The 24666-nt window shown below is 44.4% G+C and overlaps 1 protein-coding gene across 4 annotated transcripts in view; it reads left to right on the forward strand.

Moving 5' to 3' along the window:
* Nucleotides 1–24666, forward strand: part of USP9X (ubiquitin specific peptidase 9 X-linked) — a 589740-nt gene that overhangs the window by 358637 nt on the left and 206437 nt on the right. For all 4 annotated transcript variants that reach the window (XM_033949377.1, XM_033949378.1, XM_033949379.1 and 1 more), the window contains 4 exons: nt 905–1186; nt 8910–9035; nt 9575–9700; nt 10136–10302. In XM_033949377.1, the coding sequence (XP_033805268.1) occupies nt 905–1186; nt 8910–9035; nt 9575–9700; nt 10136–10302 (701 nt within the window). The remainder of the gene's footprint in view (nt 1–904; nt 1187–8909; nt 9036–9574; nt 9701–10135; nt 10303–24666) is intronic.

The raw sequence follows: 24666 nt of genomic DNA on the forward strand, positions 1-24666 counted from the left end.
TCCTAGCAGGCATAGTCTGCTTATCACACAACGTGTTGATTGATTTTAGAGATGGCACGACAAGGAGATTCTGTGACACTGAACGAAGCGATTTAGAAGGACTGCAGGTATGTTTTCAGGAACAACTAGCAAATAACTGGGGAATTTCTTCCATAATTTAGGGTGAGCAGATTAAATTGCCAAAAAGACATCTGACGCTTACAATTAATACAAAACACTGCAATAAAAATTATAACAAAAAAAGAAAAAATTTGATCACGTTACTCCTCTGTTAAAAATTCACATTGGTTGCCAATTCACCACTGAATAACCTATAAAATTGCCTTAATCTCCTTTAAAACTATGAACACCAAAGAACCTGCTTTTATTCATAAGTATCTTATTCCTCACGAACCTTTGAGAACTTTAAGATCCGCATCACAGCACCTTCTTCATGTCCCATCCCTAAAAATCATTAGTACCTGTAGGGCCTCTTCATTTGCGACTTTAGCCCTTACAATATGGAATTCGTTACTATCATATTTAAGGGCGGAGCAAAATCTAGATAAATTTAAGGGCAACCTTAAAAGCTTCTTATTTAAAGACGCTTATGATAGCTAATCGATCTCTGGCTCCTTTCTCACCACATTCTGTTTTTGCTCATATTCAATATGATTTCTCCTATTTCCTTTTGTTTTTAACCTTAATTGTACTCTCTCCTTTTAAAATTGTATTTTTCCCCACTTTCCTGTTGTTTTCATGTAAGTAAAGTTGTGTCTTAAGTCCTTTGATTGTTCCCCATTTTAACTTTTATTGTCAAACACTTAGTATTTAGAATTAGTGTTATCAAATTTTAATAAACTTGAACTTGACATTTTGAAGACTTGATAGAACTGTATTTAAACTGTATTTTATTTTTATACAGGTTGTCTATGCTTTGTTAATGCCTGCCAATGCACCTCTGGGAGAGGATGCTAGTGATTTTCAATACAACTTCTTGAAGAGTGGTGGGTTGCCTCTTGTACTGAGTATGCTTACAAGGAATAATTTCCTGCCAAATTCTGATATGGAGACACGGCGGGGTGCCTACCTTAATGCTCTGAAAATAGCCAAATTGCTCCTGACAGCAATTGGCTTTGGCCACGTCCGAGCTGTGGCGGAAGCTTGTCAGCCAGTTGTTGAAGGCACCACGAGCCCCATGTCACCGGTAACCCATTTTCATTAAAATAGTTTTCTTTGAATTGGTAGTAATTTTAAAATATTGTTGATGCAAGTTCAACTTATCATTTTAGGAAACATAGAAACATGACAGCAGATAAAGGCCAAATGGCCCATCTAGTCTGCCCATCCACAGTAAACATTATCTCTTTCTCTGAGAGATCCCATATGCCTATCCCAGACCCTCTTGAATTCAGACACAGTCTATTTCCACCACCTCTTCTGGGAGACTGTTCCACGCATCTACCACCCTTTCCTTAAAAATTTGTTTCCTCAGATTATTCCAGAGCCCATCACTTCTTTAACTTCATCCTATGTCCTCTCATTGCAGAGTTTTCTTTCAAATGAAAGAGACTCGACATTTATATTATGTAGGTATTTAAATGTCTCTCAAGAATCCAAATCGCAATAAAAACAATTTTTTTGCTGATTGTATTTAAATGTCTCTATCATATCTCCCCTCTCCTGCCTTTCCTCCAAAGTATACAGATTGAGATCTTTAAGGCTGTCCCCATATGCCTGATCACGAAGACCACACACCATTTTAGTAGCCTTCCTCTGGACCGACTCCATCTTTTTTATATCTTTTTGAAGGTGCGGCCTTCAGCATTGTATACACTTCCCCCTCCGAATCCGTGGTTTCAGCGTCTGCGGTTTCGGTTATTTGCGATTTTAAAACAAAAAAACCATTTAAATTTTTTGGGCTATTTTAAGCACTGTGAGCCCCCCCCCTTAAGCCTTACCTGGTGGTCTAGCGGGTATTCGGGGCAGGAGCAATCTTCCCATGCTCCTGCCCCTTGCAGATTGTTCAAAGGAAATGGCTGCCTTGAGCTCCCGTCATAGTCTCGTGAGACTACGGGAGCTCAAGGCAGCCATTTCCTGTGAGCGATCTGCATGGGGCAGGAGCGTGGGAAGATTGCTCCTGCCCCGAAAACCCGCTAGACCACCAGTTAAGGCTTAAGGGGGGGCTTACAGGACTTAAAATAGCCAGGGGGAAGCGGGGGTTAGGGACAGAACCGGCCTGAATATTATTCACATTTTTTTTTATATTCGCAGGCCGGCTCTGCCCCTAACCCCTGTGGATATGGAGGGAGAAGTGTACAATATTATAAATGAGGTCTCACCAGAGTCTTATACAGGGATATCAATATCTCCTTTTATCCCAGGACAAGCAGGTAACCTATTCTCAACATGTGGGTGACGTCATCCATGGAGCCCTGTTGCGGACAGGTTCGCAAGCTGATTTGCTTACAGAACTTAGAAAATTTACGACTGCCGCTCCGCACATGCACGAGTGCCTTCCTGCCCATGAAAGGCGCGCGTCTCCTCAGTTCTCTGTTTCCACAGAGCCGAGAAGTTGTGTTTTTGATGATCTGCGCTAGACTCGGTTCTAAACTCGTGCCTTCTCTCACAGCAGCTCGTGTTTTGTTATTTTTCAGGGTCGCTGTATTTTTTCTTTGCAAGTTTTTAAATAAATAAAAGACTTTACTTATATTTCTTTTGTCACGGCGGGCCTGCTTTGTGGTATCCGCCGTCGGGTTTCGATTTTGCTGAGGCCATCTTTCCGTTTATGTCCGGGCAGGTTACAGGCTTCAAGAAGTGTTGCCATTGCCAGCGCGCAATCTCCCTCACTGACCCACATAGGTGGTGTATTCAGTGTTTGGGACCTGACCATCGTCCGGAGTTGTGTCCCTGCTGTGCTACCCTTCAGCCTCGAGCCCGCAAGCATCGTCGAGTTCAGGTGGAGAAACTCTTTGGCAGTATGGATCCGCTTGCCCTGGTCTCGACCTCGTATCTGGTCAAGCTTCTCACCGGGGTTCTGCCTTGACCTCATCTTTGATCAAGCCTGCTTCATTCGGGATCTCATCTTCGAGTAAATCTGCTAAGTCCTTCTCCTGTCGCTTGCCTCGCTACTTCCTCGGGTCAGGTGCCAGCAGTAGTTATCAAGCTGCTTAAGAAGCATGTCTCCAAGTCAAAGAGTCGCTCTTCCTCGGAGACTGTTCCTGCACCAAAAGTACCAGATCTTCCAGTTTCGGCGTCGCGTTTGAAGGCTCTGATCCATTTTGGATTGTCAGTTGGGCAATATCCTTGTCAAACATACTTCTGCCTCGACTCTGCTTCCTGCAGTCCAGCCTGAGCACTCAGCAGTAACACCTGGAGTCGAGTCCTTGGCTGAGCCTTGAGTTCAATCTCCTCACTCTATACAAGGAGTCGAGTCCTTGGGAGTGCCTCGAGAGGATTCCACACACTGTATGCAAGGAGTTGATTTTTTGCGAATGTCTCATCTGGAGCATAAGCACACTATTCAAGGAGCCGAGTCCTTGTCAGTGCCTTGAGATGCCTTGACCCAGGAGTTCAATGTCTTGTGGTGTCTCGATCGCCAGCCTCCAGCCCTCGTTCCTCGCATAAGGCATTGTCCTTCCCGAGGACTCATCAACTTTCTTCTCAGCGAGACCTGCCTGGTTCGAGGCACAGTTCTCTATACCAGTCGAGGCATCCATTGAGGCACAGATCCTCTTCTCGAGACATGCCTCATCTCTACATATCGAAGCCATTCGAGGTTTTTTACTCCGAAGTCGAGGACGCCTCCTCCATCTGCTTCTCCTACGAGGGATTCTTCTCCCAGTAAGTCTTCTATTCCTGCATATTCAGGTCTCGGGTGTGAGTACTCCAGGGAAGCTTTGCCCTCATTCTTTGCTCTTCGAGGCGCTTCGAGGTCAGCCTACCTTGGAACAGATATCCTTCTCTTCCTTTCTACGTCAGATGAGTAAGGAACTCAAGATTAATTTGGACTCTGATTCCAAATACACTGAGTATTTAGAAGAGATGGGCATGTCTCAATCTCCTCCGGAGTCTCTTAAAATACCTATTAATAGACTTCTTTCTCAAACTTTCAAGAGGAACCTTGTAACACCTTATTCTATTCCTGCTGTTCTAAGCAAGCTGGAATCCCGTTATAGAATGGTTCATTGCAAGGGCTTCGAGAAGTCTCAATTATCACATCAGTCCCTTCTCGTGGAGTCCTCTTTGAAAAGGAACAACCCTTCCAAGGTTTATGCCACTGTCCCTCCTGGAAGAGAAAGCAGGACCATGGACAAGAATTTTCTGATGGCAACCAGGGTTTTGAATTACAATTTTATCTTCATTTCTTATTTCAAGCATTTGGTGGACACACTACCTGCATATTTCAAGTATGTTCCTCAACATACAGGTTTTCAGAATACCATTACTACTCTTGAATCAACTCCACATGCATCTCCTTCAATCTTCCTATGATGCATTTGAGCTTTCCTCGAGGGTTACCACCTTCTTAGTGGCCATGCACCGGCTTGCCTGGCTTCGCACTGTCGACATGGACCCTAATCTACAGGGTCTACATTCCTTATCAAGGCGATGACTCCATCGCGGAGGTCACTAAGAAGTCTAAACATGAGAAGTCATTTGCTTCCATCATTCATTCTAAGCCTTCCACCTCTAAGGGGTTCAGTCCTCTACCATCTTACCAGTGGCGTTTCCCACAGAGGGCATCTCCTTATACCAGGATGCCTCCTAAGAAACAACCACAGCAATAGAGGCATCAGAAACCTCAGATTTCTGCTGCGCCTAAAGCCTCTCAGCCTTTTTGACCATCTACTGCAGAGCATAACCTCAATCATTCTGCCTTTGTCCTCTCCTCTTCCCATTGGAAGTGGTCTCCGTCTTTTTTACCTACGCTGGGAGATCTTTTTTACCAACGATGGGAGATCATTACATCAGACCTCTGGGTGTTGCCATCATCAGGGACGGCTACTCTCTTCATTTCATCCAGGTTCCTCCAGATCTGCCTGCAAGAGAGTATCCTTCCAGTTCATCCCAGACCGCCCTTATTCTTCAGGAAACTCAAGCTCTGCTTTGTTTCTGTGCCATCGAGGAGGTTCCACTAGAACAGCAGAGCAAGGGGTTTTACTCCCGTTACTTCCTAGTTCCAAAGAAGACGGGCGCTCTGCGACCCATTTTGGATCTCAGAGCCCTCAACAAATTTCTTGTCAGGAAGAAATTTTGAATGCTCTGTCTAGCATCATTATACCCCCTTCTAGATCAGAACGATTGGTTATGTTCTCTAGATCTCAAAGAGGCTTACACTCACATTCCCATTCATCCAGCCTCTCAACAATTCCTCAGATTTTGGGTGGGAAATCTGCATTTTCAGTACAGAGTGCTGCCTTTCGGCCTGGCTTCATCTCCAAGAGTGTTCACCAATTGCCTAGTTGTAGTAGCAGCAGCTCTGCGGAACCATGGCCTCCAGGTGTTCCCATACCTGGACAACTGGCTCATCAAAGACTCAACATCTCAAGGGGTTATTGTAGTGACCCAAAGGACTACGTGGTTCCTCCAAAGTTTAGGGTTCGAAATCAAATTTCCCAAATCTCAGCAACAACCCTCTCAGACTTTACAGTTCATCGGAGCTGTCCTGGACACTATCCAACTTGGAGCATTCCTTCCTGAACAACGTCAGGATACTCTCATTCATCTCTGCCACAAAGTGCCTTCCTTGGCTACAATTTCAGCAAGACACATGATGGCTCTCCTAGGTCACATGGCCTCTACAGTTCACGTGATTCCTTTTGCCAGACTTCACCTCAGAATTCCTCAGTGGATCCTGGCATCTCAGTGGGCGCAGGCCTGCGACCCACTCTCTCCAACACATTACAGTAACTCCTTCGTTGAGATAGTCTCTACACTGGTGGGTGCTCTCTTCCAATCTCTCCAGAGGTTTACTGTTTCAAAAGCCCCCCTCATCAGAAGGTCCTCAAGACAGATTCCTCAACCTACGCTTGGGGGGGCTTATCTAGACAGTCTCCATACTCAAGGCCATTGGTCCACCACAGACCATCAGTGTTGCATCAATCTGTTGGAACTCAGAGCGATCTTTAATGCTCTCAAAGCTTTTCACCATCTTCTTCATGACCAGGTAGTCTTCATTCGGACAGACAACCAAGGAGCCATGTACTATGTCAACAAACAGGGAGGAACAGGATTTCTCCTTCTTTGTCAGGAAGTTCAAAAGGTGTGGGCCTGGACAATCCATCACAACATCTTCCTGAAAGCTGTCTACATTCAAGGAGAGAAAAACTGTTCGGCGGACAAATTGAGTCATCTTCTGCAACCTCACGAAAGGACACTCAATTCCTTCCTCGCTGCTCCATCACATTTTTTCTCACTGTGGGACCCCTCAGATAGATCTCTTTGCATCTCCTCACAACCACAAACTGCCTCAGTTCAGCTCCAGGATATACTTTCCTCATCGCCTCGAGGCAGATGCTTTCCTTCTGGAATGGACGAATCACTTCCTCTATGCATTCCCTCCATTTCCTCTGATTCTCAAGACTCTTGTCAAACTCAAACAGGAGCATACCACTATGATTCTGATCGCTTCTCGGTGGCCCATGCAACCTTGGTTCTCCCTTCTACTTCAACTCAGCAGCAGGAAGCCACTACTTCTACCAGTTTTTCCCTCTCTGCTTACACAGAGTTAGGGGTCTCTACTACATCCCAACCTGCAGTCTCTGCATCTGACAGCTTGGTACCTCTCAACCTAACGGCCACTCTACAGTTTTCTCAATTTGTACAGGACATTTCAAAGGCTTCTAGGAAGCCTACCACTAGACAATGCTGCAATCAGAAATGGACTAGATTTTCTGTTTGATGCACCATTCATCACAAGGAGCCCCAATCTACCTCCTTGTCTTCAGTTTTGGATTACCTGTTCCACTTATTACAATCGGGCCTCAAATCCACATCCATTCGAGTCCACCTCAGTGCAATTGCTGCTTTTCATCAACCTATCAAAGGGAAACCCCTTTCTGTTCATCCTGTGGTTTCCAGATTTATAAGGTCTTTTCAATGTCAAACCACTTTCAGTGGTTTGGGATCTCAATGCTGTTCTTGTTCAATTTATGAAGCCTCCTTTCAAACCAATTGATTTGGCTCATCTTAAATATCTCACTTGGAAAGTGTTTTTTCTCATTGCTCTTACTTCCGCTCGCAGGATCAGCGAGCTCCAAGCTTTAGTTGCAGATCCACCTTTCACAGTATTCCATCATGACCAGGTGGCCCTCCGCACTCAACCTAAATTCTTACCTAAAGTGGTTTCAGAATTTCATCTCAACCAGTCAATTGTACTTCCAGTGTTTTTTCCAAAGCCTCATTCTCATCCTGGAGAAACAGCTCTTCATACTCTGGACTGTAAGCATTGCCTAGGCTTTCTACTTGCAATGCACTCAACCACATAGATCTGCACCTCAATTTTTTGTCTCCTTCAATCCAAACAAGTTGGGACATCTGATTTACAAGCGCACCATCTCCAACTGGTTAGCATCTTGCATCTCTTTCTGCTATGCTCAGGCTGGACTACATCTATAGAATCGAGTCACAGCCCATAAAGTCAGAGCCATGGCGGCATCAGTACTTTCCTTAGATCTACACCTATTGAGGAAATTTGCAAGGCTGCTACTTGGTCCTCGGTTCATACTTTCACCTCTCATTATTGTCTGGATGCTTTTTCCAGACGGGATGACCATTTCGGCCAGGCACTATTACAAAATTTATTCTCCTGAATTGCCAACTCTCCCACCATCCCATTCGGATTAGCTTGGAGGTCACCCACCTGTTGAGAATATGCTGCCTGCTTGTCCTGGGATAAAGCACAGTTACTTAACGTAACAGGTGTTATACAGTGACAGCAGGCAGCTATTCTCACAACCCACCCACCTCCCCTGGTTGGCTTCTCTGCTAGCTATCTGAACTGAGGAGACACGCGCCCTTGCATGGGCAGGAAGGCACTCGCGCAGGGCGTCATTCGCGAACTTTCAAAGTTCTGCAAGCAAATCAGCTTGCCGAAGCTGTCCGCATCAGGGCTCCATGGATGACATCACCCACATGTTGAGAATAGCTGCCTACTGTCCCTGGATAACACCTGTTATGGCAAGTAACTGTGCTTTTCTTACTGGCCATACCTCTCCCTATGCAATCTAGCATCCTTTTAGCTTTTGCCGTCACCTTTTCAACCTGTTCGGCCACCTTAAGATCAACGTATACAATCGCACCTGCTCTTCTGTCGTGCACATAAGCTCTTCACTCCCTAATCTGTTCCGTTCCCTCGGGTTTTTGCAGCCCAAATGCATGACCTTGCATTTCTTAGCATTAAATTTTAGCTGCCAAATTTCAGACCATTCTTCAAGCTTCGCTAGATCTTTCTTCATGTTATTCACACCATCCGGCGTATCTACTCTATTGCAGATTTTGGTATCATCCGCAAAGAGGCAAATCTTACCCAACAACCCTTCAGCAATATCGTTTATAAAAATGTTAAAAAGAACAGGCCCAAGAACAGAACCTTGAGGCACACCACTGGTAACATCCCTTTCCTCAGAACGATCTCCATTGATCACTACCCTCTGTTGCCTTCCACTCAACCAGTTCCTGACCCAGCCTGTCACTTTGGGACCCATCCCAAGGGCACTCAGTTTATTTATTACACATCTGTGTGGAACACTGTCAAAGGACAACACGAAAGTACTATTTCACTCTATATTTTTTTTAGTACTTTACTGATTTGTTTATGCTTAAAATGAAACTTTTTGTTAATTTTGCAAATGTTAATAATGCCGTTTCATTTGAATTTTTGGATTTATAAGTTTTTTCATATAAGTAATAAAAATCATAAATTCCAGATAAACCAGGCTACCCATGACCAAGCCGTAGTGCTACAGAGTGCCCTGCAGAACATTCCCAATCCAACATCTGAATGTATGTTAAGAAATGTTGCAATTCGTCTAGCCCAGCAAATATCCGATGAGGTTAGTATTATCTGTATAGGGTTTTAAGTACTTTAAATAGCAAGTATTTCAGTTTTCTTTCATTGTAATATTGGTTTTGTACTTATAAAGAATTACCTAAGATAAATGTACTATGTAATCCTTCTGAAGGAGTAAATACTCTTCATTCATTAATGGCCACATTTGAGGATGTTACATGTATAAATTTGGTCCAGTATATGAATGTACCAACTTGGTGTTAACAAATGACATAACAAAATACATGAACTAATAAGATACAAATGTGTATTACACATATCATGGTACGTTTCCACATATGGCCAACCAATAGAATTGGGAGACTTAAAAAGTTCTTAATTTCAAAATTGAAGTCTCTGTCATTGAAATATAGTCCAATCAAAGTCATGTTTCTGTTTTAATTATCATATATTTTGAGAAATACTATATCTAAAATGTAGAGATATAGTATTGGTTACTTAAGTAAAGATGAAGAAGTTTAATGTTTTAGGGCAGTTGTTGATAGTTAATAGTAGTGTGCTTGGTTTTCCAATTGTTTTTAGGCCTCGAAATACATCCCTGATGTTTGTGTGATCAGAGCAATACAAAAAATGATTTGGGCATCGGGATGTGGATCAGTGCAACTGATATTCAGCTCTAATGAAGAGATAAGTAAAATTTATGAAAAGGTAAGACCTTTTTGTCTCAATCTCCTTATTCTAAACTAGTTGAAGTTTTCAAAAACACAACTGAGAATTAATGCTTTGGCTTTAAACTTCAGCCCAAGCTTCAACCTTGCAGCCTATGACTAATCTCAAATTTCATAATTCATTGTGAAGCTTAAGCTAGTTAATAATAAAATTGTAGCTTGATGTCTAAAGTGTCTTTACTGGTATGTTGGGAGGCATTAAAAGAAGTATCTTTGGTTGTACTGAAATGCAGAAAAATCACAGGATGTTTTCTTTTGTTCTTACTAAATGACACCATTGTATAATGGCAAGATCTGGTGTGAAAAATTGACATTAAAATGAAAGTGCCATTATATGTGGGACAAATATAAAGAAGACAGATTTAGTACCTTAGGACAAACTATGCCCATGCTAATAACTTTCTTTTATTCACAGACAAATGCGGGGAATGAACCAGATCTAGAAGATGAACAAGTATGCTGTGAAGCTTTGGAGGCAATGACGCTCTGTTTTGCATTGATTCCAACAGCATTGGATGCACTTAGTAAAGAAAAGGCATGGCAGACTTTTATCATTGACATGTTATTGCACTGTCACAGCAAGTAAGTTTGCTTTGGTTTGGGTTTTGTCTTTCTCTAGGAACACATACTACAAAAGAAAAAATGCTTTTCAAATACTTTATAGAAATAAATGATAAATATTTGCTAACGATGCAATATCATTTCAGTACATATGTAAACAGACAATATATTGTAGTGAAACTATTCTAAATTAATATATTTCAGATCAAGGAGGTTTTAACTTCTGTAAGCTAGTCAAAAAAGGTATTCCAATTAAAAGCATATTTTTTTAAAAAATTTCTCTTTCTTAACCTTTAAAGTAGTCTAACACAGGAACCATACTACTTTATCCATTCTGCATGTCTTCAGATTTTAAATGGTAAAATAATCACTTGCCTTTCTTTGGTTTCCTTTGTGGTTTTTATTTTGGGGTTTGTGGTTTTTGGTTTTTTGCTTCCAACAATTTATTCCCAACCTATCAATAGTAATTCTACAAAGAAAAGGCAATAAATAGTCATAGGGAGTGAGTATTTAAAAAAAAAAAAAGTTGCAGTATACATTGTATGCTAGAACTGTAAAATTTGAGGAAGGCACATTTACTTCCTTGACTTGCCACTTGGAATGAATGGTTTGTATGATATTGATAACTAAATCTAATTAAATGCTGTACATAAGAACATAAGAAATGCCTCTACTGGGTCAGACCTGAGGTCCATCGTGCCCAGCAGTCCGCTCACGCGGTGGCCCAACAGGTCTAGGACCTGTGCAGTAATCCTCTATCTATACCCCTCTATTCCCTTTTCCAGCAGAAAGTTGTCCAATTCCCTCTTGAACCCCAGTACCGTACTCTGCCCTATCACGCCCTCTGGAAGCGCATTCCAGGTGTCCACCACACGCTGGGTAAAGAAGAACTTCCTAGCATTCATTCTGAATCTGTCCCCTTTCAACTTTTCTGAATGCCCTCTTGTTCTTTTATTTTTTGAAAGTGTGAAGAATCTGTCCCTCTCTACTCTCTCTATGCCCTTCATGATCTTGTAAGTCTCTATCATATCCCCTCTAAGTCTTCTCTTCTCCAGGGTAAAAAGTCCCAGTTTTTCCAATCTCTCAGCGTATGAAAGGTTTTCCATCCCTTTTATCAGACGTGTCGCTCTCCTCTGAACCCTTTCGAGTATCGCCATATCCTTCCTAAGGTACGGCGACCAATATTGGACGCAGTACTCCAGATGCGGACGCACCATCGCTCGATACAATGGCAAGATGACTTCTTTCGTTCTGGTTGTAATACCCTTTTTGATGATGCCTAGCATTCTATTTGCCTTCTTAGCAGCCGCTGCGCACTGTGCCGACGGCTTCATTGTCAAGTCCACTATCACTCCCAGGTCCCTTTCTTGAGTACTCTCATTTAAAAACATCCCTCCCATCGTATAGTTGTACCTCGGGTTTCTGTTTCCCACATGTAACACTTTACATTTCTCAACATTGAACTTCATCTGCCATCTCGTTGCCCATTCCTCCAGTTTGTTCAAGTCCCCTTGCAGTTTTTCACAGTCTTCTTTAGTCCGAGCTCTACTAAATAGTTTAGTGTCATCTGCAAATTTTATTATCTCACACTTCGTCCCTGTTTCTAGATCATTTATGAATACATTAAATAGCAGCGGCCCTAGTACTGAGCCCTGTGGGACCCCACTCGTGACCTTCCTCCAGTCCGAGTAGTGGCCCTTCACTCCCACCCTCTGTCTCCTACCCGCCAACCAGCTTCTGATCCATTTATGTACATCTCCTTCCACCCCATGGTTCTTCAGTTTCCGGAGTAGGCGTTCATGGGGCACCTTGTCAAAGGCTTTTTGGAAATCAAGATATATGATGTCTATGGGGTCTCCATTGTCCATCCGTTTGTTAATTCCTTCGAAGAAGTGCAATAAGTTAGTTAGGCATGATCTTCCCTTGCAGAACCCGTGTTGGCTGGTCATCAGCAATTCGTTTTTTTCAAAATGTTCATCAATTTTTTCTTTTATCAGTGTTTCTGCCATTTTCCCCGGTACCGAGGTCAGACTCACCGGTCTGTAATTTCCTGGGTCACCTTTTGATCCCTTTTTAAAGATGGGCGTAACATTGGCTATCTTCCAGTCCTCCGGGATCACGCCTGTTTTCAGGGATAGATTGCAAATTTGCTGCAGTAGTTCCGCTATCTCCTCTTTTAATTCCTTCAGAACCCTTGGATGGATTCCGTCTGGACCCGGGGATTTGTCTGTTTTTAATTTATCTATCTGCCTGTGTACATCTTCAAGGCTCACTTCCATGGTTGTCAACTTTTCTGCCCGATCTCCATTGAAGAATTGTTCAGGTTCCGGAATGTTGGATGTGTCTTCGTTTGTAAATACAGATGAAAAGAACGCGTTAAGTCTTTCTGCCACTTCTTTCTCCTCCTTCACCACTCCCTTCCTGTCACCATCGTCCAGCGGTCCCACATCCTCCCTAGCCGGTTGCTTCCCTTTAACATATCTAAAGAACGGTTTGAAATTTTTTGCTTCCCTGGCTAGCCTCTCTTCATACTCTCTTTTGGCTTTTCGAACCACTCGGTGACATTCTTTTTGATACTTCCTGTTCTCATTCCAGTTCCCCTCAGTTTTGTCCTTTTTCCATTTCCTGAATGAATTTTTCTTATTGCCTATCGCTTCCTTCACTGTTTTGGTTATCCACGCCGCGTCCTTTATTCGACTCTTTTTGCACCCCTTTCTGAATCTGGGGATATATAGATTTTGCGCCTCGCTCACCGTGTTCTTGAGAAAAGACCAGGCAAGTTCTACCTTTTGCCATTTTTTTGAAGTGTTCCTAAGTTTCTTCCTTACCATTTCCCTCATTGCTTCGTAGTTTCCTTTCCTGAAGTTTAAAGTTGTCGCTATGGTTCTCTTTCCTTTCGGTATTCCTACCTCAACCTTGAACTTGATCACATTATGATCGCTGTTTCCCAACGGTCCCACTACCTCTACTTCTTTAGCAGGTCCCCTTAGCCCATTTAGGATTAGGTCCAGAGTGGCATTTCCTCTCGTCGGTTCTCTGACAAGCTGCTCCATGAAACAATCTTGTATAACCTCTAAGAATTTTGTCTCCCTAGTGCAATTTGAGCTTCCAAGACTCCAGTCTATTCCGGGGTAGTTGAAGTCTCCCATAATAACCGCGTTACCGCTTTTGGATTCTCGCTTTATCTCGGCTTCCAATTCTTCATCAATATCTCCTGATTGCCCGGGCGGACGATAGTATAAGCCCATCTTTATTTCAAGCCCTTTCCTTCCAGGTATTTTAACCCATAGCGATTCTAGCTTGTTGGTCGTTTCTGCTGTGTCCATTTTTGTCGATTGTATGCTTTCTTTTATGTAAAGGGCTATTCCACCTCCTTTTTGTCCTGACCTGTCCTGGCGATAGAGCTTGTACCCCGGCAGTGCTGTATCCCATTTGTTTTCTTCATTCCACCATGTTTCAGAGACTCCAATGATATCTATGTCCTCTGCATTGGTCATGGCTTCTAATTCCCCCATTTTGTTTCTTAGGCTCCTTGCATTTGTATATATGCACTTTAGATCCTTGTATATCCTTGTCTTTATTTCCTTTCCCTGTGTTTCGTTCTTTAGTTTCTTCCCTGTAGTTACAATCCTTATAACCTCCTCTTCTGGGTTTGTCAACTCCTGTGATTTGTCCATTGTTTCTTCCCAGCCTTTTTTCCCCTCGGTATCTTCACGGGATACCGTCTTCCGAATCATCGACGCTTGGTCAACTGTCGGCTTTCCCCTTCTTCTTAGTTTAAAGCCTGTTCTATTCCTCTCTTGACGTTGTTCGCTAGAAGTTTTGGTATTCAACTAATAAACAGCTAATCTTTCTTGCTAGCTGTTCCACTGTTTCTCTTCAGCAAGGCCAGCCCAACCATTAGAAAAGACTAGTTGGTTGTCTAAGCATCAGCAAAAGCTTCTGGGGTGGGGTGCAGCAAAACAAAACAATAGATCTGACAGCCACACAAAGTCAAAGAACCATCTGCACATATTTTAACCTACATTTTTATAAAATATTTGTGTGATGATTGTGATTGCTGAGCTTATCAAAATCATGGGAGGGCTGCAGACTATAGTCTTGAAAGTTAATTGAGGGGTTCTGTAAGGCTGAAGGTTGGCCTAAGCCATCCACCACCTTTTTTTTGGGGGGCCAAGTAGTTCTCTATCAAGAAGCAGAAAGAATTGACTACACAGGTGATGTCATATTAGAGCGCTGACATGGTCTATCTGTATGAAGTTTCAAAGTTTATTAAGATTTTGATATACTACCCATTGGAAATTTTGTGGGTGGTTTACAATAAAATAGGAAGGAAGGAAGAAAATCAAGGGAGATGAAAAAGGAAATAGGAATGGGATAAAGAGGAACTACAAATTAAAGATAGGAAAGTGGAATAAGAGATGGGAAGTAAAGAAGGGAGCTACTCTGTAGCTGCAACAGGTCTTAGTCGGGTCCCATAGGGTCTTGTGAGGGATACAGAACTAATATTTAGAGAAAAAACATTTAAAAATGTAAGAAGTTAATGAATAAAAGAACATTGATTGAAAGCATCATTGAAAAGGAATGCACATAAGCACATAAGCATTGCCTCTGCCAAGTCAGACAATAAGTCCATCATGCCCAGCAGTTCGCTCCCGCAACAGCCCCCCAGGTCAATGACCTGTAGTGATCTATTATTCTAAAGCATTTTGTACTGTATAGTAACCTTCTAATTGTACCCCTGGATCCCCTTTTCCTTCAGGAACTCGTCCAGTCCCTTTTTGAAACCCAAAGTCGTACTCTGCTCTACCACCTCCTCTGGAAGCGCATTCCAGGTGTCCACCACCCTCTGAGTGAAGAAGAACTTCCTAGCATTTGTTCTGAACCTATCTCCCTTCAATTTTTTTGAGTGCCCTCTAGTTTTTGTTGCCCCCGCCAGTCTGAAGAATCTGTCCCTCTCTACCTTCACTATACCCTTCATGATCTTATAAGTTTCTATCATATCCCCTCTAAGTCTCTTTTTCAGGGAAAAAAGCCCCAGCTTCTCCAGCCTCTCAGCATATGAGAGGTTTTCCATGCCCTTTATCATCCCAGGAGAGGAGTGTGGGAGCCCTTACTCCGCCCCTCTCCCGGACCGAAACCAGTCTTTGGGAGCATTGAAAAAGGACTCCCCAACGAAGTGCAGCCTTTTTCAGCTGCCCAGCACCCAGGAGAGGAGCGTGGGAGCCCTTGCTCCGCCCCTCCCCCGGACCGAAACCAGTCTTCGGGAGCATTGAAAAAGGACTCCCCAACGAAGTGCAGCCTTTTTCAGCTGCCCAGCACCCAGGAGAGGAGCGTTGGAGCCCTTGCTCCGCCCCTCCCCCGGACCGAAAACTGTCTTCGGGAGCCTTGAAAAAGGACTCCCCAACGGCGCATGCGCCTTAGTGAGCGCCTTTGTGAAGCGCCGACACAGGAAGCGCCCAAACGCAGCACAGGGTGACCAGTGAATCTCCACCACAGTAACCAGCCACCACAGTAACCAGTCTCAGCAGGACTCCCAACAGCCTCAAAAGTCTCCTAGCAATAAGTATAACCAAATAACTATTAACCTCAATAATTTATACTGACTTAACATGACCATACATGACACTGCTTGGCTAGATTTAACTGCATGACTACACGAACCTCCATGCTACTGCCAACCTGCATGATTTTTGCCTGAATATTGTGAAGTTTAATAATTGCCTAAGAGTCACGTGATGCCATGAGCATGTGAGGACGTTTCCTTGCTTGCTCCGGGGCTACCCTGCTTACCAGTCAATAACTGACGATTTTTCGCTACCTTTGCTGCACTATTCCTGCTTCTGAGCTCGGTTTGGGTGCATGGAAAGATACCTCACGAGATCGAAGGAGTCTATGCAGCCTAAATCCGCCCGAAAAGATCGAGACCGAGCGCGGCCCGTGGTAAACAAAATGGCGACGAGCCCCGCGGCGGCGGTCTCGAATCTCACCGAGACCGCCCTGAGTGACATCAAGGAAGCACTGGCGCAGGTATTGGGGCCTAAACTTGAAATAATGGCGCAAATTACGAACGTTGAAACTCTGCTGGCGGCGGCAGCGGCTCGCACGAACGAGCTGGAGCAACGGGTCTCCACTTTGGAAGACACATCCTCGACTCAGGGCACTGAATTGGGGGAGCTGCGGGCGCAGGTTCGGGCGCAGACTGAGAAACTGGATGGTTTGGAAAATCGTTCCAGACGCTCGAACCTGCGCTTGCTGGGAATCCCGGAGACGATCCCTGACCGCGACCTATTGGAGGTCCTGGAGAAGTGGCTGAGGGAGGAACTGCCTCTGCACCCCTCACTGGGGCCTCTCCGTATTGAACGGGCACACCGCTTGTGCCGTCGCCCTGATTTGGAGGCCCGTCCACGTGTAGTCATCATGAAGTTGCTCAACTTTCGCCATAAGGTGGAACTGTTACAACTCTATCGTAATAAACGTGATGCCTTGAAATATGATGGCACTCTGATCAGAATTAGCCAAGATTTCTCGCTGGCTTTACAGGAACGGAGGCGACCATTTTATTCACTTTGCACACAACTGTCTGAGCTTAAAATAAGATTCCAGTTCAACTACCTGGCTCAATTACGGATCCTTCATAATGGTGTCTGGAAGTCCTTCCAATCATCTGAGGCGGCTGCTGAATTTATTACCTTGCTTAAACGGCCTGATCCAAGACAGGTTTGACACTGGGGTTTGTGCCCCTTTCCGGGACTGACTTATGTGGTTTGACTGTTGCTGTTACTGTGTATTTTACATAGGTAGACCATGTTTTGGAACTCTCCTGAGCTCTTCTTTTTGCAGGCCGGGGTGGCCCTGGGAGAGGCATCTGTCGTGACTCATTCTTCTCCCACACGATGGGGGTTGTGGGGAGTGTTGGGGGGCTTCGGGGGGTGGGATATTCCTGGGTGGCAACAGCGGTACTTATAGGGCAAATTATGTTTTTCTATCAGTGTTCTCTATGGTTGATGTACCTTTTGGGATATTGTGCATGGTGTGAGTGAAGTGTGTCTGTGCAGTCTTGGGGTGAGGCTGGGCGCCCCTGGACTCCCATTATAGGATGGTTTCTTTGCTATGACATGAGTAGTGGGGAGAACCATGGGTGATAGGAACTTCCGTATACTTTCCTGGAATGTATCCGGCATTACCTCGCCTGCCAAGCGTACAAAGATTCTGTCACAGTTGAAACATCATTCAGTTGACATAGCCTGCCTCCAGGAAACTAGACTTACTGACACAGAACACCAAAAACTTAAGAGAGGTTGGGTTGGGGACCTATACTATGCATCTTCATCAGGGAGGAGGGCGGGGGTGGCTATATTGATCAGAAAGGGTTTACCATGCACTGTCCAGGTCCTGAGACGAGACACCCACGGTCGATACTTGCTGGTGAGGGTGACAGGTCCGGGTGGGTCGTTCCGGTTACTAGTGGGATATGGCCCTAACGGATACCAACACTCTTTCTTCCAAAATCTGGTTAATATATGTTTGCAGAATTCAGGTGACCCGCTGATATTAGTGGGTGACTTGAACCAAGTTCTGGATCCTGGTGTGGATCGCTCTGGAGGGTTGGGACCCACGAAGGCGAGACAGACAAAGGGTGTTCCCTATCTATGTCGGACTTTGGGGTTGGTGGATCCCTGGCGGTTGCTCCACCCCACCGACAGAGATTATACACACCAATCCAGGGCCCATGGAACCTTTTCCAGAATTGATTACACTTTGATTTCTGAACACAAATTTGCCTGGGTTTCAGAGGCAACAATAGGCCCCCTTGAAATTTCTGATCACCATATGATTTGGCTAGACGTAGCGGTGGGGGATTCGGTGGGTGTTGGGTCTGGATGGAGATTTCCCTCTTATTTACATTCTGATCCCCACTTCCGGGAGTTTTTATCTGGTAAATGGGAGGAATACTGTGCTTTTAATGCCCAACATTTAGATCAACCCATATTATTTTGGGACGCTGCTAAGGCGGTACTGCGCGGGGATGTGATTGCTTATGTGGCCACTAGGACCCGGAGAATTGCTCACCGTATAGTATTGCTTGAGAGACAGTCGACTCAATTGAAACGGGAGTTACTGCATTCCCCCTCTGTGACTGCTAGGGAGGCATACTCCGCCGCTCTGGCTGAATTAAACTCTCTTATTCATGAGCGAACAAAGAAATTATTATTTTTTCGCAAATATCAATTCCATAAATATGGTAACAAAACCGGGAAGTTGTTAGCTTCCATCGCTAAAAGTTGGAAGGGATCTCGATATATCGCTATGCTGAAGGAGAAGTCGGGGAAAATACTGACGTCCGCGGAAGATATATCCACCTGTTTTAAAAATTATTTTGAAGCCTTTTACTCATCCCCTGGTCCCTATACAGGCCCGGACGTGGGGGATTATTTAGAGGATGCTGGGATGCCCAAATTATCGGCGGTTCAAATATCTCGGTTGGATAAACCATTGCAGCTTCCGGAAGTGCTACAGGCGATTAAAACCCTGAAACCGTGTACAGCTCCGGGTCCGGACGGCTTTTCTCCGGAGTTTTATAAGATCTTATCGTCCTCAATAGGGGGGTCTCTCTTAAACTATTACTCTGAGGTACAGAACTCCGGCGCCCTCCCGAGGTATGCAAACGATGCTTTGATAACTCTGATCCCGAAACCGTCTAAACCGCCGACGGATATTGAATCATATCGACCGATATCATTGTTGAATGTTGACCTGAAAATCTTGGCTCGTATTTTGGCAGAAAGGCTGGCCCCCCTGCTCCCTGCCGTGATTGTGCCGGAACAGGTGGGCTTTGTACGATCTCGTCAATCGGTAATTAATGTGCGCCGGGTGCTTCTAGCCTTCTCTCGAGCCCAGCGGGCCCAGTCTCCAGGGTTGCTGGTAGGGTTAGATGCGGCAAAAGCTTTTGATAAAGTCCACTGGCATTACCTTTTCCAGGTGTTACATTACATGGGGTTCCCTGATAGTTACCTGGCGTTGATTCGTTCGCTTTACTTGAGACCCAAGGCATCGGTTTTGGTTAATGGAGTGCGCTCTCCCTCTTTCGTGGTGGGCAGGGGGACGCGACAGGGATGCCCACTATCACCCCTCCTTTTCCTTTTATATTTAGATCCTCTACTACGCACACTACAGAGGGACGACGAAATTGTGGGGTTGCCTGAGGGCTCCTCTCAGCTGAGGGTGCTGGCATTCGCGGATGATCTTCTGCTTACATTGGGCGTTCCACACCATTCTTTGCCCCGAGCTCTGGAACTTCTGGATGAATTTAATCTTTATTCAGGTCTGGTGCTTAATAAGCAGAAGTCCTTGGTGTTGCCAACATCACCTGGGGTGCGTTTGGGTTGGCAGGGAGATTTTCCTTTACAGTGGGCTCCATCTCAGCTGACCTATTTGGGGGTGGTGATCCCTCAGGACCTGGACAGGCTGTATTCCATTAATGTCGCACCCTTATTTCAGCGCACCCTGACCACTCTAACGGGTTGGAGGACGCTCCCCTTGTCCCTCTCTGGCCGAATAGCATTATACAATATGATGCTTTTGCCGCAATGGCTCTATATTATGCAAATGCTGCCCATTATGCTTACACCACAACACTTAGCACGACTCAACTCTCACCTCTCTGCTTATTTGTGGCAGGGTAGGCGGGCTAGGATAGCATTGTCCAAGTTGATGCTGCCAAGACACCGGGGGGGGATGGGCTTACTGGATATTTCCCGATTTGCCCTTGCATGTCAACTTAGACATCTACACGATTGGTTTTGTAATACCACATGGTTTTCCCAGCCTGAGAATGAATGCTTTGAGTTCGGACCGTATCATTTTAGTTACCTCTTACATGTTAGACAGTTACCTGACTTGCCATCACTATACTGCCACCCCTTTTTGCAGGTCATGCGAACAGCTTGGAAAAAGTTATGTAGGTTATTGAAAATCTCCTCTGAAACAACGCCCTATCTCCCTGTGGCGGGCAGCGGAGACTTCCCGCCAGGCTTGGACTCTGCTGTTTTTAGACGCTGGACTTCTATGGGTCTTCATTACCTGTTCCAGGTGGTGCAAGATACGGGTATTCCGACTCCACTTACTGATCTGCAGACTCAGTTTACTTTTTTAACTGGGGACTGGTTCGCTCATCGACAACTGTGCCACTACGTACAGTCTTTGACCCCTGTACTGCTGAGAGAAGAGGTTCAATCTAGCTTACGGGAAGCACTTGATCTCACGGCCCAAGACCATGTACCTCTGAAATTTTATCATAAATTCTTGCAAGACCTACCTGGAGAGTTGGACTTCATTTCTCTCGCCCAGAAATGGTCAGCTGACCTGCAAGTGCCTATATCTGATGATATGCTACGAAAGGGCCTTCGCGTGGGGCACGATCCTACCTTGTCTTCGGCGGAGAAGGAGCGTAATTACAAATTTCTGCTGCGAGCGTTCTATCCACCCAAGAGGGCTATGATAATGGGGATTAGTACGTCCCCTGGTTGTGGAAAATGCTCCTATCCTATGGCATCCTTTGGACACATGTTTTGGACATGCCCCCTGGTGTCTACTTTTTGGTTGACTTTAGTGTCTGCGGTGGCCGCGCTTTGGGGATGCTCGTGGAGGTTGCACCCTAGTTTTCTTTTTACTTTACAAATCCGTTTTCATCCACCTAAACCGGGGTGTGCGCCTTTTCTCCGAAAGACTGTACTTATGGGCAGGAAATGCATTCTGACACAGTGGCTTTCACCTCAGCCTCCTTCTCTACAACAGTGGCGCTCACTCATGTTACAACAAATGTTGTTGGAAAGAAGGGACATTGTGGACTTGACAGCAAAAAAGGGCAGGCTGTTCCGCCAATGCTGGTACCTATTTAGTTTAACCTTTGTCACACCTATTCAACAACAACTATGGACAGTATGATTGCATACCACTTTGACGTTGTAGGTTTCCTTATATTATGTTTCACTCCGCTGTTGCTGCCCGGGTGGGATGGGGTGGGGAGGGGGGGGGAGGATTGGGTGGGTCGGGGATTTGGGAAAGTTTGGTTTTATCATAAAATGTTTTTGATGCTCATATTTTTGTCTTGCCAGGCTGTTTAATAAACATTACTTCTATAATTGCCTAAATACTGTGAAGTCTATAACTGCACTGCCTGACTAGATGAGAGCGCAAGACTACAAGAACATACACGATATTGTGATCCTGCTTGTCACTGCATGAATACCGTGAAGTTGCATGAATATTGTGAAGTTTTATCATTATTATTATTGTAAAGTTTTATAATTCCTCATATTCATATTTGTACTGCGTCTCTACTATCACCAAGGCCATATCTGTTTCACCCATAGCCAAAATGAGGACATCAAATACCACACAGATAGTATTATGCATCATCTACCTAACTTACTATAGATGCCAGTGTAACGACGAAAGACCCCCTGAACAAATCCCAATCCACATCTCCTGGCAAAGGCCACTCAAACAGACAAAGCCAACTCCCTCTCCTCAAACCCTTTTTAACTGCTCAGAACTCGGTCCTTTTCAAATACCCGCAGTAAACCCTAAATATAAAGCATCCAAACAACACAGAAACAAGATCAAAAACAAAAAAAACTTAAAACAACTGAAACATATTGAAACCCTCACCCCAAACAATACAGGAATTTCAAAGGATACTATCTCAACGCCCGGTCGGTGAGAAATAAGGCACACATCATACATGACTGGATCGAACACAAAAACCCGGACATCATATTCCTAACCGAAACATGGATGATCTCAGACACAGATGTCATTATGAAGGAAATGTTACCGCAGGGCTATAAAATCGTCCCAATAACTAGAAGCTGGAAAAGAGGAGGGGGCCTAGCGATAATCCTTAAATGCTACTTTGACTTCACCAGAATGGACTCAAAAATCACTGAAGATCTGGAAATCATCACCTGCAAGATCACCAACCCCGAACTGGAAGAATCTCTAATAGCCACACTATTCTACATCCCCCCCATAAATGGTCAAGTGCAAAAGAAGAATCCTTGGAATACCTTTCATCCAATACCATAAAAGGCCCATTCAACTTACTTCTGGGAGACATAAATGTTCACCTAGAGAAAAAAGAAAAACCGGAAGTGACAGAAATCGACTTGTTCCTAAATACCCTGGGCTTTGAAATTCCTGACAAAGAGGAAACACATGAAAAAGGACACCAACTGGACATCGTCACTTTTTCCCACAAAGACCCAGACGCAAAAAAAATACAATACCATGCAGGAAAATGGGTTAAGAACATATGGTCAGATCACTATACTTTCAATTTTGAATTATGTTTTCAAAAGAAACACTCAACAGCAAAACATATAAACAAAACCAGTTTGAAAAAAACAGTCACCTGCAGAAACATCACCAATCCAACAGAATTCTGGATCCATTATGAACTACACCCCAAAATAGAGGAAGAACAAGACTTCCTCACTAGATGGGGACAAATTCACAAAAGACACACTAAATCAAATAGCTCCTGTTCAATCATACAAAAAGAACACAAGGGCATCAAAAGAATGGTATGACGCCGAATTATTAGCCCTCAAACAAGATCTCAGAAAAATGGAAAGAGTATGGCAAAAAACAGACAAAGTGGAAGATAAAATTAAATGGAAACAAAAAATGAAAAATTACAAGAATCGGATCAAAGAAAAGCGTTATAACTGTTATGCACAGAAAATAGGAACAACCAATACAAACAGGGAAGAATGTCCTTGGACACCGCCTAGCCCGCCTACTCCACAGGGCTTTAAACTAGGTAAGTCGGGGGAGGGTACAAGCACAAACAACATACCAGGCGAACTAAAATGCCAATACATTTATGAGGCTGAGGAAAGTAGACACCGAAATTCTGGGTCAGGGGTGAGTGCACACACTTTTGAGTCGGGAGTAGGGTCACATCAAATTTATGGGTCACATTGTAATTCCGGGTCTAGGGGGAGTACACACTGTAGTTCTGGGTATATGGGGAGTACACATTGTGGTTCTGAGCCTCAGGAAAGCACAAATAACACAAACAATGCTAAAGGTGTTCAAATAGCTCAAACAGGAATATCCCCACTGAGACATAACAAAAATATAACATGGAGGGCTATGTACGTCAACGCACACAGTTTAGGAAACAAGATCCTGGAATTGGAAACAGAAATAAGGAATGCCGACCTGGATGTGGTGGCGATATCCGAAACCTGGCTCACAGACTCCCACGGGTGGGACATGGTCATACCGGGTTACAACTTGCTTCGCCGGGACAGAGAGGGTAGGAAGGGAGGGGGTGTAGCATTATATACTAAAGATGACATTAAGGTCACGAGAATCTCAGATGTCCAGTATACTGTGGAATCCCTTTGGGTTAATTTGGCCAGAGGGAAGGACAAATGCTTGTATCTTGGTGTAATTTACAGACCCCCAAGACAACAGGATGACCTGGATATGGAAATAATCGAAGATATAGAAAATATCACCTTGCGTGGGGACACAGTATTGCTAGGTGACTTCAACATGCCTGATGTGGATTGGGTTACACTTACCTCTGCTTCCGGCAGCAGCAGGAGGCTATTAAACTCTATGAAAGGAGCAAGCCTCAGGCAACTGGTGTTGGAACCGACAAGGGATCAGGCAATACTGGACCTGATACTTACCAATGGAGAAAGTGTCACAGAGGTCTCGGTGGGCGACACATTGGCCTCCAGTGACCACAACATGGTATGGTTCAATATCAGGAAAGGTTTCACTAAATCTACTACACTAACCAAAGTCCTCAAATTCAAGGACACAAATTTCAAAGAAATGGGAGACTTCGTTCACCAGGCGCTACAAAGCCAAGAAGAAACCGATAACGTGGAAGACATGTGGTCGACTTTGAAAGCAACCATACAAGAAGCAACAAACCGCTATGTAAAATCAGTAAGTAAACAGCGAAGGAACAATAAGCCACAGTGGTTTACTGCGGAGATCTCAGACCTGATCAAGGAGAAGAAAAAAGCATTCATCTCTTACAAACAATCAGGGAAGCAGGACTCTAAAGCAGACTACCTGGCCAAATCAAAAGCCGTCAAAACAGCAGTCAGGGAGGCTAAATTTCTCATGGAGGAGTCTCTAGCAAAGAACATCCAGAAGGGAGATAAATCCTTCTTCAGGTATATCAGTGATAGAAGAAAAAACTCAGGCGGGATTGTACGTCTTAGGAAACCAGACGGAGACTATGTGGAAAAGGATTCGGAAAAAGCCCAACTATTAAATGAATACTTCTGCTCAGTCTTCACCCGAGAAGCGCCAGGGCTCAGCCCTCAGCTACAGACAAGGGTTGGCTCAGTT

This window comes from Geotrypetes seraphini, chromosome 6 (genome assembly GCF_902459505.1).
Source record: "Geotrypetes seraphini chromosome 6, aGeoSer1.1, whole genome shotgun sequence".
Taxonomy (NCBI): Eukaryota; Metazoa; Chordata; class Amphibia; order Gymnophiona; family Dermophiidae; genus Geotrypetes; species Geotrypetes seraphini.